We start from the raw sequence: 14,964 nt of genomic DNA, 5'->3' as shown, positions 1-14,964 counted from the left end.
CCCTTGAACTTAATCTCTCTAATTAGGATTTCAAGTTACAGATTATCTTTCAGGAACTATTCTTAGTATAATTTAGAGTTCAGAAGATCATTAGGGAGACAGAGGTACAAATAAAATAGCCTAAAGGTATTAAAAAAATATGTTCCCATTCTCCTTTGGTGGGGCTGGCAGAATTACAATGAATGGAAATGGTATGATGTTTTTTTTCTCACTTCTCCTCATTTGTTTTGGACCACAGGCTCCATTCTGATTTAGGAGTCTTTCCTGCTCAGTATTTCAGTGATAATTCTCCCCATGGTCTACAGGATCCCTGTTCTCTTTGTTTCTATAGCAACAGTCCTGTGTTGCTTGGCTAGAAGCAATTTTCTGCGGCTGTGGTGAAGCCCCATTTTTTCATTCCTTGCTCCCCAGTTGCCTTGGTAACCAGCCTCTCCCTCTTCTGGTCTCTCAGTGGTAAATTCCACCACCACCCCCCGCCCCTTCTCTCTCTCTTTCTCTCTCTCGTAACAGTCACCTGGTCATGACTTGGACAGTACTTTCCCATCTGTGAGTGAATCTCCTCTGTCATGGTCAGATTGTCATCATGAAATTAGCCTCCCTTTTGCTTTATTTGCATCATTTCTCCGGCCTGCCTTCTTTCTGCTTGTTGTCAAGGTAACCGTACCCTCGGAAAATCTGCAGGCAAAGGCTCTACAGTTAACAACCATCATGTGAGAGTGTCTGCCAATATGTGGCCACACATCTTGATTTTAAAACCAGCCCCAGGCGGGTACCACAAATTGGAGAGAACAAGTCTTTTGATCAAAGCAGGCTGGATTGAGAAAAGGAGGTACAAGGACCCTGGGATACATGTGACTACAAGGTTTAGACTGGGTCTGCAAGAATGGCCATTATGCCAGCGGTGATCCAAGTGATTGAGAAATGTATTTATTGGCAGTCATTCAGGGCAGGCCTATCATATTCTCTAACCGTCCAGGGGTGATTCCTCTGACCCAAGGGTGATATGACCTGTGAGCTAGGCAGAGCCAGGTAGTAATCTCAGGCAGAAAGCAATTAAGACTCTTAAACTGGCTAACAAAGGGTTAGTAGAATAGGTATTTAGGCACTTTCACACATTACTGAAAATTCCTCTGCCCTTAGGCTGCTGCTCTAACCTCTTTAGTAAGGCAGATGGGGTGTTACTATTATAATACAAAATGTTTAACAAATGGTGGTGATTATGTGCCAGGGCGTTGTAGCAGGCACCTTTCAGGCATTACTTCATTTTCTCCTTATGGCAGTCCTGAGAGGTACTTAAGGATGAGAAAACTGAGGCTAAGCGAATTGTGTGAAGTCACTCAGCTGAAAGTGGCAGAGTGGGGATTTGAACCCATGTTCATCTGGTTCCAAAGTTCTTTTTTTTCTTTTCTTTTTTTTTTTGGCCACACACCACATGCAGGATCTTAGTTCCCCAACCAGGGATCCAACCCGTGCCCCCTGCAGTAGAAGCGCGGAGTCTTAAGCACTGGACCGCCAGGGAAATCTCCCATAGCCCTTTCTTTCTTTTTTTTTTCATAGCCCTTTCTTAAAGCTTGTGTAGTCCCCAGAATTTTGGTCCTCTCTGGACCTAGTTTTTCCCACCCCCACTTTAATCTGAGGGTTGCTACTCTTTTATCCTTTCTGCCTTCCTTATTTTTTCTCTTTGTATGTTGTGGGTTGTTTATTGCTTGTTTTTTTATCTGTTCTCACCCCATCTCTTGCATCCTTTCGCCAAATAGATGAAAAATCTTGTTCTGCCTTATGATTGTGTCTCAGTTTGAGATGTTGGATGAAAACATTAGAGCAGCCGCCCTTGCCTGGGAACTGGGTAGATCTGATCCTGGAGAACACCACACCTCTGAGCTCACTGGCTGTAGCACTAGATATGCAAGCCATTCTCCCCTCTACTAACAATTATTGGGTGTCTGTTCGGTATCAGGTACTGTACTGGAGATACAGTAGTGACCTAGGCAGAATCTGTTCCTTGCCTTTATAGAACTAACAGTCTGGAGAGAAAGTCAGACAATGGACAAGAGGTCAATATATAATTTCATATTGTAATTAGCTCTATGAAGAAAAAGAACTGGGTGCCGTGAAAGAGAGAATAATACGGATAGATCTATTTTAGATACGACTGCCATGCCCCATTTAAGAGAGGAGGTAGTTGAGGTTCTCACATCAGCAGCTAGTTGACGGCAGTCACAGCAGGAGCTTCTGAGCGTGGGGACCTGGGTCCCTCACCTCCTTCCTCCCTCCGCACCCTCCCTTCAGAGCCCGAGGTCCGCGCAGGCGCACTGACGGTTGCCATGGGGACAGCTGCTCCTGCGCAAGCGTAGACTTCTTTAAGATGGCGGCGGGGGCGGCTGCACGAGCTGTGTCTGCGGGCCCTGGGCTCCGGGGCCTAAAACGGACACTGCCTCTTGTAGTAATTCTCGGGGCCACGGGCACCGGCAAATCCACGCTGGCGTTACAGCTAGGCCAGCGGCTCGGTGGCGAGATCGTCAGCGCTGACTCCATGCAGGTATGACAGTGCGGCTGTCCCCAGCCTGGTAAACCGGAGGCCGTGCGTGGGCCTCTGGCTGAGTGGATACCCTGTCGCTTAATGGTAGTGGGTGAACCCCGAGGCTTATGGGGCGGAGGGGGCCGGGAAAGGGCACCCATAATTCCTAGGCGCCCACTATATGCCGGACATCGTGCCAGGTGTTTCACTGCCATCATTTCATTTACTTCTCAGGGTATTGCTGTTTGGTGTAGGTACTGTTATTATCTCCATTTACCGATGAGGGAATTCACCCAGGGAGGTGAAACGACTATCTCTGTGTCACTAAGGGAATACGTGGAGATGGTATTTGAACATATAAGGTTGACCTATAGGTGTCCATTATATACCTTTTGAAGGAAAATTACTCCAGAGCTTTTGCTATTTAGAGTTCCCAGCGACACCAGGCTAAATCATTTACCATCTACGAGTGTCTGCTGAGGGAATGAAGCAGGGTAGATAGTCAGGAAACCTGGATTCTCTTCCCTCATCTGCCATCGGCCACGTGACCTAAACAGCGTCGGTTTTGGGGGACGTTATTTATCTGAGAAGTGGAGAAAATGCCGCCTACTTCACAGGGCTCTGGTGCTTAATAAGTGAGAACATGAGTGTTAGAAAGAAGAGTAGGGTGGCCTGTCCTGAAAAAGTCCAGGCACTTGGCAAATGCTTTATGATGCTGAGATTTTTAACTTACCGGCTGATGGGAATCAGCAGGCTTTGCCCTCTTCCTTGAGCCGCAGGGAGGCCCAGAAGGAGTGTGTACACATCACACCTGGGAACATTTGTGCTCCGATTGAGGATGGGTGACATTTGGGGTACATCTCCGATGGAGGAATTACAAGTTAAGAGTTTTCACAGTGTAAGTGAGATGCTCGGTGAAATGCCCGGTGCTGAACCTAGCGCCTGATGGGTATTCAGCAGGAAGGGGCAGGCCTTCTCCCCACTGTACCCCGTAAACTCTGGGCATGGTTTCCACCCTCATTAATTCATGTGGGATGACACGGCCATCAACACACATCAGATGATTAGGATAATTCAACAAACCTTTGTTCACAACCTCTGCTTTGTGCTGGCTCTGAGAGGCGGACTTTAGCTCAAATCCCAGCCTTGCCTTTTCTAAGATATGCAACCTCAGCCTGACCTCTTCATGTCTTTGTTTCTTCTGTAAAAGAGGAAGAATAATATCAATAACATGATATTATTGTGATGGTTAAACGAGATTAAATATGTAAAGCACTTAATACAATATCAGGCACACAGTAAGTGCTAAAAATATGATTAGGTGCTATTTTCTGCAAGGCCCTTTTGGAGAGAGAAAACTGCAATCCTGTCTTCAAGGAGTTTTAGTCCAGATAAACATGAAACAAAGCAAGTTAATACGTGTTTGAAGTGAGTTATTGATGATGCTTTGCAAGGGGTGGGGATGGGAAGGGGGAGGAGGGAGACTACCGTGTTAGATCTTATGATGAACCATAGAATTTCTGAGGAGAGAAATCAGTGAAAGCTGATACAGTCATGGAAAGCTCTGTGAAAAGGGACTTGAAGGATAGGTGAGTTTTAGATAGATAAAGAAGAAAAGGCATTGTATCAAAGGAAGGACTGTGAATGAAGATTTAGAAGGTGAAATGAACTTAGTGTGCATGTAGGACAGTGAAAGGAGACTATTTAACAGGTATTGTAGATATTGTGGAATGGGGGATGAGTAACATGATGAAGACAGTGTGTAAGAAGCATTCATTTGTGAGCAGTATGCTGATGAATTGAATTTGGGGGTGGGTGGCAGGGGCATACCAAAAAAAAATCCAAGAATGTAGTAATAATAGATCTTTGGCTTGATACTTCCGAGACTTGGGTAATACGGGCTTCGGTAAGACGGCGTTTCACTGATAATATCTAAGGTCCATTGCAGTCTTAATGTTTTGTAATTTGGGGCTGGTATGTTAGTGGGAATGAATGGAAGAGAAAGATGTAACATTTTGAAGGTAGTATCATGTTACAGTATGAGTTGGTCACTGATTGTGGAAAGAAGAGAGCAGTGCACACAGTGTGTTTCAGGTTTGTGTGCCTGGGAGAGTATGGTGAGCCTGGAAGTCAGGAAGATCTGGCGGGGCACAGTGGAGGTTGCAGCAGGACATCCATGGGGAAAGTCTAGTGGGTGTGTGAAGAATGCAGCAGGTATGATCCCGTGTTAGGACTCTTACACTCAGAGGTTCCCTCTGCCTGGTGGAATGTTTTCCCCTACATAAGCATGTGGCTTGCTTCCTCTCTTTGTTCAGGTCTTTACTTAGATGTCATCTTATTGAGGCCTCTGACAATCCTATTTAAAACAACACAGCACACTGTTGCTCCCTGTTTCTGCCTCTTCCTCATGTACCACACATAGTCCTTGTCAGGAAAGCGTTCTCAATAAAACATCTTAATTTTACAAATGTTTTTAAGTAAATTAGCAGCTTCTGGCAATAAGGATTGGTTATAGCTCTGTAATTGCTGTTATCCGCTATTCAGAAATGTTTCTTTACGCATAGCTGTGTACCATAAGGTTGAGCTTGCTAGAGGTCTTGCTCGATGTGAAATAGGCCACATCAGTTAGACACTTTGTGCCTTATATAGTTCTGATGATATGGTAGATCCTTAACATTTGATGAAACATTTGTTGACCTGTCTTATCAAAATGGCACATCACGATCCATTTAGATTCTTCCTGTTGTTATAAATAACTAGAATATGAAAATTAAATTTCTTTCATCCTTGGGATGCTGTGAGGATTAATTAATGTGTGAAAAACACTTTGAAGATAATTGAGCTTTCTGAACTGGCAATAGGTTGTGTTTAATATTCATAACGTGGATATATTCCTCTCAGACCCGTTGGAAAACTTTGACCTTTAATGTTTACTTTTCAGTTCAAATAATGAAATAAAGTATCTCTGCCCCATTCACTGTGGGTATACGCAGTTCTTCATTTCTCCCCTTGCTTACCATGCCCCTCGTAGGGTAGTGCTACTCTGCTTGCTTTTTAGCCAATGGAAGGAGATAATGCTTTTCAGTGACTTGAGATTGCAGAAAATTTTTGTAAGCATGTGAACAAATGACATTCTTAATGTTGGAGTTAACCAGCTTTTTTTTTTTTAATTAATTAATTAATTTATTTTTGGCTGTGTTGGGTCTTTGTTGCTGCACACAGGCTTTCTCTAGTTGCAGAGAGCGGTGGCTACTCTTTGTTGCGGAGCACGGGCTCTAGGCGTACGGACTTCAGTAGTTGCGGTGCTCGGGCTTAGTTGCCCCGTGGCATGTGGGATCTTCCCGGACCAGGGCTTGAACCCATGTCCCCTGCATTGGCAGGCAGTCTTAACCACTGCGCCACCAGGGAAGTCCCTAACCAGCTTCTTAAAAGAACTTTTTCAGCTTTAGTTAAATCCACAGGCAGAATTAAATTTGAATAGCACTGTTTATAAAATGCTTACATATGCTTTTTTATCCTCACAATAACCTTGTAAGGTAGACATTATTATCACTTCACAGTTAAGGAAACAGGTACAAGGTCTTATAGTAAGTAGCAGACCTGGAGTTGGACATAGGTCTCTACTTTCCACGCTCAGTGCCTGCCTTATCTATACACAAAGTTATCCCTTTAAATGAGGCAGGAGCTGTGGGATTCAATTATTAGAGAGTATTTCTTAACTTGTATGACACTGATCCTTCACAGGAGTGTGCTACATTTTGAACAGGGTATAAAATGTATTTTAGGATTTGTATTGTGGATCTTAGTGTGAATTCATAGTGATATCTCTCAAGTTGAGTGTTGAGCTGAGTGTTGGCCATGTGATGCATTGCTAGGGGGCTGAAACTTACTGCAGCGGAGATATAATTTAATGTCAATAATTCGAAGATACCAAAGGCAGTGTTTAGTGGAACAGAGGGAAACTAGGCCTTGTGGAGAGCCTAGACCGAGCAGTAAACTTCTTTGTTGTGACAGCCACGCAGACTAAAGGGGGACCTAATGGAAAGTGGATAATTAGAAAGGTTTTTCAAGTTTCCAAATTGATCTTTCTAAAAACCAGTATTTGAATTTTAATAATCTCTTTTGGAATGCTGCCCAGAGTTTTGTATTTCAAAATTGTACCAGTGACTCAGAAAGGATTGTAAAACACTGCCTTAAATCTTAAATTCTCTTGCACCTCATACTCCTTTTGTCATCCCTTTGTCCTACCTTAACTGTAGAGTCATCCCAAGGTAATTCCAGCAGGGCACTTCCCATCCAGGGAAAGTGCTTGTTTTTCGTAAACATTGAAGAAGTAAGTGCTCTAAGTATTGAGGTAGCTTCTTTGAGATAAAACCACAATGGAGTGTTAAGGGTAGTGTGTCTAGGGTGATAATACTGTCAGGGAACATAATAGACAATGACTTGCTTTTTTAGCCATGTAGCACCTGACGTCCTGCCTGGCCCCTCACTTCTCATTCTTGTGTCAGTGGTCTGTTGAGTGGGAAGTCAGAACTAATTTTCTGAGGGATTACTTGCTTAGGGACTTCTGCTGGGCTCAACTGTGGATTTTTCATGGTAGGTCTGACAAAAGTGAGAAACATTTTGTGCTTAATTTTCTGAGTTTTCCAAACCCCAGTTTCACAAGTTGTAGAAGCATAAATATTCTCAGCTAGCAGTAAGAGTCTAAATTCAAGGAGGGACAGGTAATATAATCCCTGTTTTCCAGGATGGAAAAACTGAGGTGCAGAAAGATTAAAGAGCAGACTAGAGATCACACTGCAAGACACTTGCACACCTGGGAATTGGATCTGGGTCTTCTAACTCATGTGTAGTGTCTGATATATTGCAGGAAGATGATACTGAAGGTCTTCTTTTCAGTCTGAGTCTTTTTCTTGGCATGTAAATTTAAGGTACAATGCATTGCCTTCAGTGACTGGATGAAACATTGTACTGAGAAATTTGAAGGCACTTGCCAAAAGATGTACAATGGCTGCCTGGAAATACAGACTACCAACTATATGCCAGGAGAAAATAAACAGAGTGTTCTATTTGGGTTTATAGAGAGGAAGTATCTCTAATGCCTTAGTTCTTCAAGTCCTGTGGAGAAGCAGTAGTCATACATAGGAGCACAGTTCCCTTGTGTTTGCCTAAACCTACAAGAGGGGAAGCAAATTATTTTTGGCAGTCTGACTAGTAAGCAAGCTATGTGTCACCTAATAAATGTGGAGTTCTGCATTCTTTGTCTGCTTTGGAACATAATTTAGGAGCAGTGTTTTTTTACCAAAGGACTGTTTGCTAGTGCTCAAGGGAGATCTGGGTTGCATGGGGGAGAGATATGAAAGTAGAGATGGGATAGTGGATCACAGTGGCTTACTAGGACATGAAAATGAAAGCTAGAAAAATCTGTTAACTAGGAGAAATGAGGGCTATCCAGAGGCTACTTTCCACAACTTACAGAGGCAGTGTTTTACAGGACTGAGCTTGAGAGTAGGCCAGAGGAAATCTCAAAATTTTTGACTCATCTAAAAATATATATATTAATTTCTAGGTCCCTGTGTTCAGATCCGTTGTGAGTGAATTTGGTTTTCCTTTGGCTACAGTATTAAGCTTGGGTGGGTTGTACATATATATTCAGTTTTTTTGCAGCTGAGGGAAGAACTTTAGAGTCAAACCTCCCATGTTATGTAAGGAAAGAGAAGTGACTACTGGCTAAATGGGAAACCATAGGAGAGCACAAATGGGACTTGCAGTTTCAGATTTGTGAGGATGAGGTGCTGCCCTGATGTTTCAGTGCCTGGGGCAGGGTGTTGAAACAGCTCCACTTCAAGAAGGAATGTATGTTTGAGGGGTGTTAAGTTATTTGGGTATATAGGAATTCACCTATGTGCTCTGCATATACTCTAGTATGGCTTAACTGAACTGGTTGTGGTTTCCTGTATAGTTTGTTGGATTCTTTAGATAAGTTTGAATCAGACCAGGGTCCTGTTTGTCTCTTTGCTTACCTTTGGGGCCCTATTTCTGAGCTGGAACTTTACCGCTGCTCCTTCCTCATTGTGTCAGCCAGAGTTCAAGCTCTTACCACTGTACCATGAATAATAATAATACTGAAAATAATAACAATAATAAAATATATGTCAGGCAGTGTTCTAGAAGTTTGCCATATATTGTCTCATTTAATATCCTCACCACAACCTTATTAGGTAGGCCCTATTATTATCTCACCCCTACCAAAAATTACTTTCTTGAACCCTCATCTCGGTCTCTATCTGGGGTAATTTTGCCCGCCCCCCCCCCCCCCCCCCCCCCCCCCCCGCCGGGGGACACTTGGCAATCTCTGGAGACGTTTTTGGTTGTAACAAATGGAAAGGTGGGTTCCTGGCGTCTAGTGGGTAGAGGCCAGGAATGCTGCAGAACATCCTACTATGCATAAAACAGCTCCTCCCAACAGAGAATTATCTGGCCCAAAATATCAATATATTGTACTGAGGTTGAGAAACCCTGTTCTACATTACTGTTAGTTTTTAAATTTTGAAGTAATTATAAGATTTACACAAGAGTTTCAAAGATAGTACAGAGAGTTCTTGTATATTCTTCACCCAGCTTCTTCTAAAATTAACATATCATCATGGCACATTTATCAACACCAAGAGATTGACACAGGCACAATACTGTTAACTAAACTGGAGACTTCATTTGGATTTTACCAGTTTTTCTACTGATGTCTCTTTTCTGTTTCAGGATCCAATGTAGGATACCATATTACATTTAGTCCTCATGTCTGCTTGTCTCCAATCTGTGACAGATTTCTTGGTCTTTCCTTGTCTTTCATGATTTTGCTACTTTTTGAAGTGTACTGGTCAGCTGTTTTGTGGATTGTCTCTCAGTTTGGGTTTGTCTGATGGTTTCACATGATTATGAATTTTGAGAAGGCATACCACAGAGGTGAAGTACCTTTCTCATTGCATCGTATCAGGGTATAATGTCAGCATGATTTAACATCAACTAGTGACGTTAACCTTGATCATTTGGTTTAGGTTGTGTCTGCCAGCTTCCTCTACTGTAAAGTTAAATCTTTTTCTTTTCATTTTTTAAAATTTATTTATTTATTTTTGGCTGTATCGTGTGACATGTGGGATCTTAGTTCCCTGACCAGGGATTGAACCTGCGCCCCATGCAGTGGAAGCTCGGAGTCTTAACCACTGGACCGCTGGGGAAATCCCTATTTTTCCTTTCTATACTCTCTTTGTTGGAAATGAGTTGCTAAGTCCATCCCACATAGAACGGGAGGGGATTTAAGCTCCACATCCTGAAGGGAGGACTATCAAAGAATTTGTGGGCATATGTTAAAAGCACCACAGTAATTAATATTTTAGGGGAGTTGCTTGAGGCAATGCAGATATCTTGTTTTTCCTTAAAGTTTCACCTCCTAATTTTAACATTTATCAATGAATCTTTCCTGCTATAATTATTGTGGTAATTTCCTTCATTCCTCCTACTTCTGTTTTATTTTAAATTATGTGTATGTTTGGGGGTCTTTATTTATTTATTTGGCTGTGTTGGGTCTTTTTTAAAAAATAAATTTATTTATTATCTTTTTATTTTTGGCTGTGTTGGGTCTTCATTGCTGCACGCGGGCTTTCTTTAGTTGTGGCAAGCGGGGGGCTACTCTTCGTTGCGGTGCGTGGGCTTCTTATTGAGGTGGCTTCTCTTGTTGCAGAGCATGGGCTCTAGGTGTGAGGGCTTCAGTAGTTGTAGCACACGGGCTCAGTAGTTGTGGCTTGCGGGCTCTAGAATGCAGGCTCAGTAGTTGTGGCACACAGGCTTAGTTGCTCCGCAGCATGTGGGATCTTCCCGGACCAGGGCTCAAACCTGTGTCCCCTGCATTGGCAGGCAGATTCTTAACCACTGCGCCACCAGGGAAGTCCCTGCATTGGGTCTTCATTGCTGCACGCGGGCTTTTCTCTAGTTGCGGTGAGTGGGGGCTACTCTTTGTTGCAGTGTGCAGGCTTCTCATTACGGTGGCTTCACTTGTTGCAGAGCACAGACACTAGGCTCACGGGCTTCAGTAGTTGCGGCACGAGGGCTCAGTAGTTGTGGTTCACGTCCTCTAGAGCACAGGCTCAGTAGTTGTGGCGCATGGGCTTAGTTGCTCCATGGCATGTGGGATCTTCCCGGACCAGGGATCAGACCTGTGTCCCTTGCATTGGCAGGTGGATTCTTAAGCACTGCGCCACCAGGGAAGTCCTCCTACTTTTATTGAAATTCTTTTGCAGAGATTTGTCCTCTCTCTCCTATTTACTTACATCAGTAGGGATATTTATTTTATTTCTTGGGTTATAATCCAGTACTAAGTTATTTATTTTATTGTTCAAATTATTTCAACTTGGTTATTGGGTGCTCTTTCATGTTGACTCTTGTGTCCTTTGGCATGCCCCATATTTGTTTGTTTAGCACTTCCTTTCTGGCATTACAAGATGCTTTCAACTTACATTTGTCCTGCTCCAGTCCTAGAATCATCCATTTCTCCAAGGAGCCCTGGTTCCTTTTTATTTTTATTTTTTAAATTTACTTATTTATTTTTGGCTGTGTTTGATCTTTGTTGCTGCGTGCGGGCTTTCTCTAGTTGCGGCAAGCGGGCGCTACTCTTCATTGCAATGCACGGGCTTCTCGTTGCGGTGGCTTCTCTTGTTACGGAGCACAGGCCCTAAGCACACAGGCTTCAGTAGTTGTGTCACACGGGCTTCAGTAGTTGTGGATCGCGGGCTCCAGAGCGCAGGCTCAGTAGTTGTGGCGCACGGGCTTAGTTGCTCCGCGGCATGTGGGATCTTCCAGGACCAGGGCTTGAACCTGTGTCCCCTGCATTGGCAGGCGGATTCTTAACCACTGCGCCACCAAGGAAGCCCTGGAAGGCAGATTCTTAACCACTGTGCCACCAGGGAAGTCCCCCTGGCTCCTTTTTTTGGTGAATGGTATTTAGATACCAAGAGCTGGGTGCTAAATGTGCTTGTTGCTAGGAAACATATGTATATATACTAATTCATGTATACACAAATATCTATATTTCTGTATCTATCTGTATGTATATTAAAATAAACATGAATTTATACTGATATCTCTGACTCTGCTCCACTACAGGGTTTATATTAATCTTCCCTTCTTGCTTATTTGTGACTTCTTTCTCAGAGTAAGGAAACTGGCTCTCCTTGTCTACAAATATTTTATTTGTACAACCTGTAAAGTAGTTTAAGTAGTTAATACTGTGAGAACAAATTTACCAACTACAGTATGATGTTTGTGTTCAGTTCTTTTTGTTCATTTTAGCCATATAGTATCTAGTCATAACATTGTTTTACAAAGTTACTTAGGTCAGCTCCTCCCCACCCCCCCTCCAGTGAGGTTATGTCATACATTTGTAATATAATTAGATTCAGTTATTGCAGTCTGCATTCTGTCCTGGTTCTTCAGACATTCTGGCTATTATTTTTTTTAATTTGCATACAGTAGAGTGCATTCATTGTTGTGCACAGTTCTGTGGGTTTTTACAAATGGAGAGAGTCAGATATGCACCATCACAGTACCATACTGAACACTTCCATCACTCTAAAAATTGCCTTATGTGGCCTCTTTGTAGTCAACTCCTCTACCTACACCAGTTTTTGGCAACCACTGATCTGTTTTCTGTCCCTATAGTTTTGCCTTTTCCAGAAGGTCACATACATTTAGTCACTCAACATGCAGCTTTTGGGGTCTGACTTTTTTCACTTAGCAAAATACATTTAAATTCTTCAGTGTTGTTGCATGAGTCCATTTCTCTTTGTTGTCGAGTATTATTCCATTGTACGTAATATGTTCATTGACCTGTGAAAGGCCATCTGAGTGTCAAGTTTTTAGTAGTTGTAAAGAAAGCTATTATAAACATAGCTAGTGGTTTAACTTTACAGGACTGGTTTAACTTTATAGGAAACTACTAAACTATTTACCAAAATGACTGTACCATTTTGCATTCCTACCAGCAGTGAATGAGAATTTCTGTTTCTTTGTATTCTTTCCAGCATTTGGTTTTTTTTTGTTTGTTTGTTTGTTTTTTGCGGTACGCGGGCCTCTCACTGTTGCGGCCTCTCCCGTTGCGGAGCACAGGCTCTGGACGCGCAGGCTCAGCGGCCATGGCTCACGGGCCCAGCCGCTCCGCGGCATGTGGGATCTTCCCGGACCAGGGCACGAACCCGTGTCCCCTGCATCAGCAGGCGGACCCACAACCACTGCGCCACCGGGGAAGCCCTGGTATTGTTGTTTTTAATTTTAGTAGTTCTAATAGGTGTGTACTGGTATCTATGGTGGTTAATTTGCATTCCCCTAAAGGTTAATGGTGTTGAGCATCTTTTCACATGCTTATTTACTATCTGTATATCTTTGGTGAAGTGTCTGTCAGATCTTTTTTGGGGGGGGCTGTCTTATTGTTGAATTTTAAGAGTTTTTTTCATATATTCTGTATACAAATCCTTTATATAGACATGTTATTTGCAAATATTTTCTTCTAATCTGTATCTTATTTTTCCATTCTCTTCACAGTGTCTTTTTTTTTTTTTTTTTTGCGGTACGCGGGCCTCTCACTGTTGTGGCCTCTCCCGTTGCAGAGCACAGGCTCCAGACGTGCAGGCTCAGTGGCCATGGCTCACAGGCCCAGCCGCTCCGCGGCATGTGGGATCTTCCCGGACTGGGGCACGAACCCATGTCCCCTGCATCAGCAGGTGGACCCTCAACCACTGCGCCACCAGGGAAGCCCTATATATGAGTTTTATAGCTTTTCATTTTACATTTAGGCCTGTGATCTGTTTTGAGTGAATTTTCGTAAAAGGTGTAAGATACGTATGAATGTCCAGTTGTACCAGCTCTGATTTTGAAAGACTGTCCTTTCTCCGTTGAACTGCCTTTGCACCTTTGTCAAAGACCAGTTGACTGTATTTGTGTGGGTCTACTTCTGGTGCCTCTCATATGTTGCATTGATCTGTGTGTCTGTTCTTTTGTCAGTATTGCATTGTCTTTAGTTACTGTAGCTTTATAATAAGTCTTGAAATTTGATAGTGTAAGCTGTCCGACTTTCTACATTATTGTTTTTAATCTCTGTGTAGTATTCCATTTTATAGGTGTATCATAATTTACTTAACCAGGTTTCTGCTGAAGGACATTTAGTAGGTTTAGTTTTTTGGGTTTTTTTGTTTTTTCTTTTTGCTTTAATAAATGATGCTGAGATGAACATCTTTGCACAAACATCTCTGCATTTGTGTGATTCTCTCTTCAGGGTAAATTTCTGGAATGGGATTGCTGGATGAGAGGATGTACATGTTACTTTCTTATTCTTCCAGTTTTCTAAGAGCTTTATTAGAGTATATACTTTTTTTTAAAAGATTTTTTTGTTTGTTTGATGTGGACCATTTTTAAAGTCTTTATTGAATTTGTTACAATATAGCTTCTGTTTTATGTTTTGGTTTTCTGGCCTTGAGGCATGTGGGATCTTAGCTCCCTGACCAGGGATCAAACCCGCACCCCCTGCACTGGAAGGCAAAGTCTTAACTACTGGACTGCCAGGGAAGTCCCAAGAGTATATGCTTACTTTATATTATATTTCTTATTGAGGTTAAATTCACATAACATTAACCATTTTAAAATGAAGAATTCAGGGACTTCCCTGGACAGGGGGCACAGGTTCGATCCCTGGTCGGGGAACTAAGATCCCAAATGCTGTGCGGTGTAGCCAAAAGAAAAACTAGAAAAGAACGATTCATTGGCACTTAGTACATTCACAGTGTTGTACAACAACTACTACCTCTGTCTAGTTCCAAAACGTTTCCATCACCACAAAAGAAAACCCTGTACTCATTAAGCCACTATTTTGAGTTTCCCCTCCCCCCCAGCCCCTGGCAGCCACAAGTCTGCTTTTAGTTTCTATAGATTTTACCTGTTCTGGATATTTCATAGAAATGGGATCATACAATATGTGACCTTTTATGGCTGTCTTCTTTCACTTACATTGGTTGTAGCGTGTATTGGTGCTTCATTCCATGCTTGAATAATATTCCATTGTATGTATTGATCACAGTTTGTCCATCTGTTGATGGACATTAGCACCTTTAGGCTGTTGTGAATAGTGCTGCTATGGACATATGTGTAATGTATTTGAGTATGTGTTTTAAATTATTTTGGGTATATACCTAGGAGTGGAATTGCTGCATCATATGGTAATTCTGTGTTTAACTTTTTGAGAAATTGTCAAACTGGTTTACACAATGGCTACATCATTTTACATTCCCACCATCAATGTATGAGGACACCAGTTTCTCCACATCTTCTCCAACACTTATTTACCTTAAAAAAAAAAAAAAGTTATAGCTATCCTAGTGGGTGTGAAAGTGGTATCTCATTGTGGT

General features: G+C 42.4%; 1 protein-coding gene across 2 annotated transcripts in view; it reads left to right on the top strand.

The window, feature by feature from the left end:
* Positions 1–2,365: 2,365 nt before the first annotated feature.
* Positions 2,366–14,964, top strand: part of TRIT1 (tRNA isopentenyltransferase 1) — a 43,639-nt gene continuing 31,040 nt past the window's right edge. For both annotated transcript variants that reach the window (XM_060019993.1, XM_060019986.1), the window contains exon 1: positions 2,366–2,539. In XM_060019993.1, coding sequence (XP_059875976.1) covers positions 2,366–2,539 — 174 coding nt within the window. The remainder of the gene's footprint in view (positions 2,540–14,964) is intronic.

The sequence above is a fragment of the Delphinus delphis genome, chromosome 1 (assembly GCF_949987515.2).
Source record: "Delphinus delphis chromosome 1, mDelDel1.2, whole genome shotgun sequence".
Lineage (NCBI taxonomy): Eukaryota > Metazoa > Chordata > Mammalia > Artiodactyla > Delphinidae > Delphinus > Delphinus delphis.
Note: the sequence above shows the minus strand (reverse complement) of the source record. Positions and strands in the feature narration are given on the sequence as shown.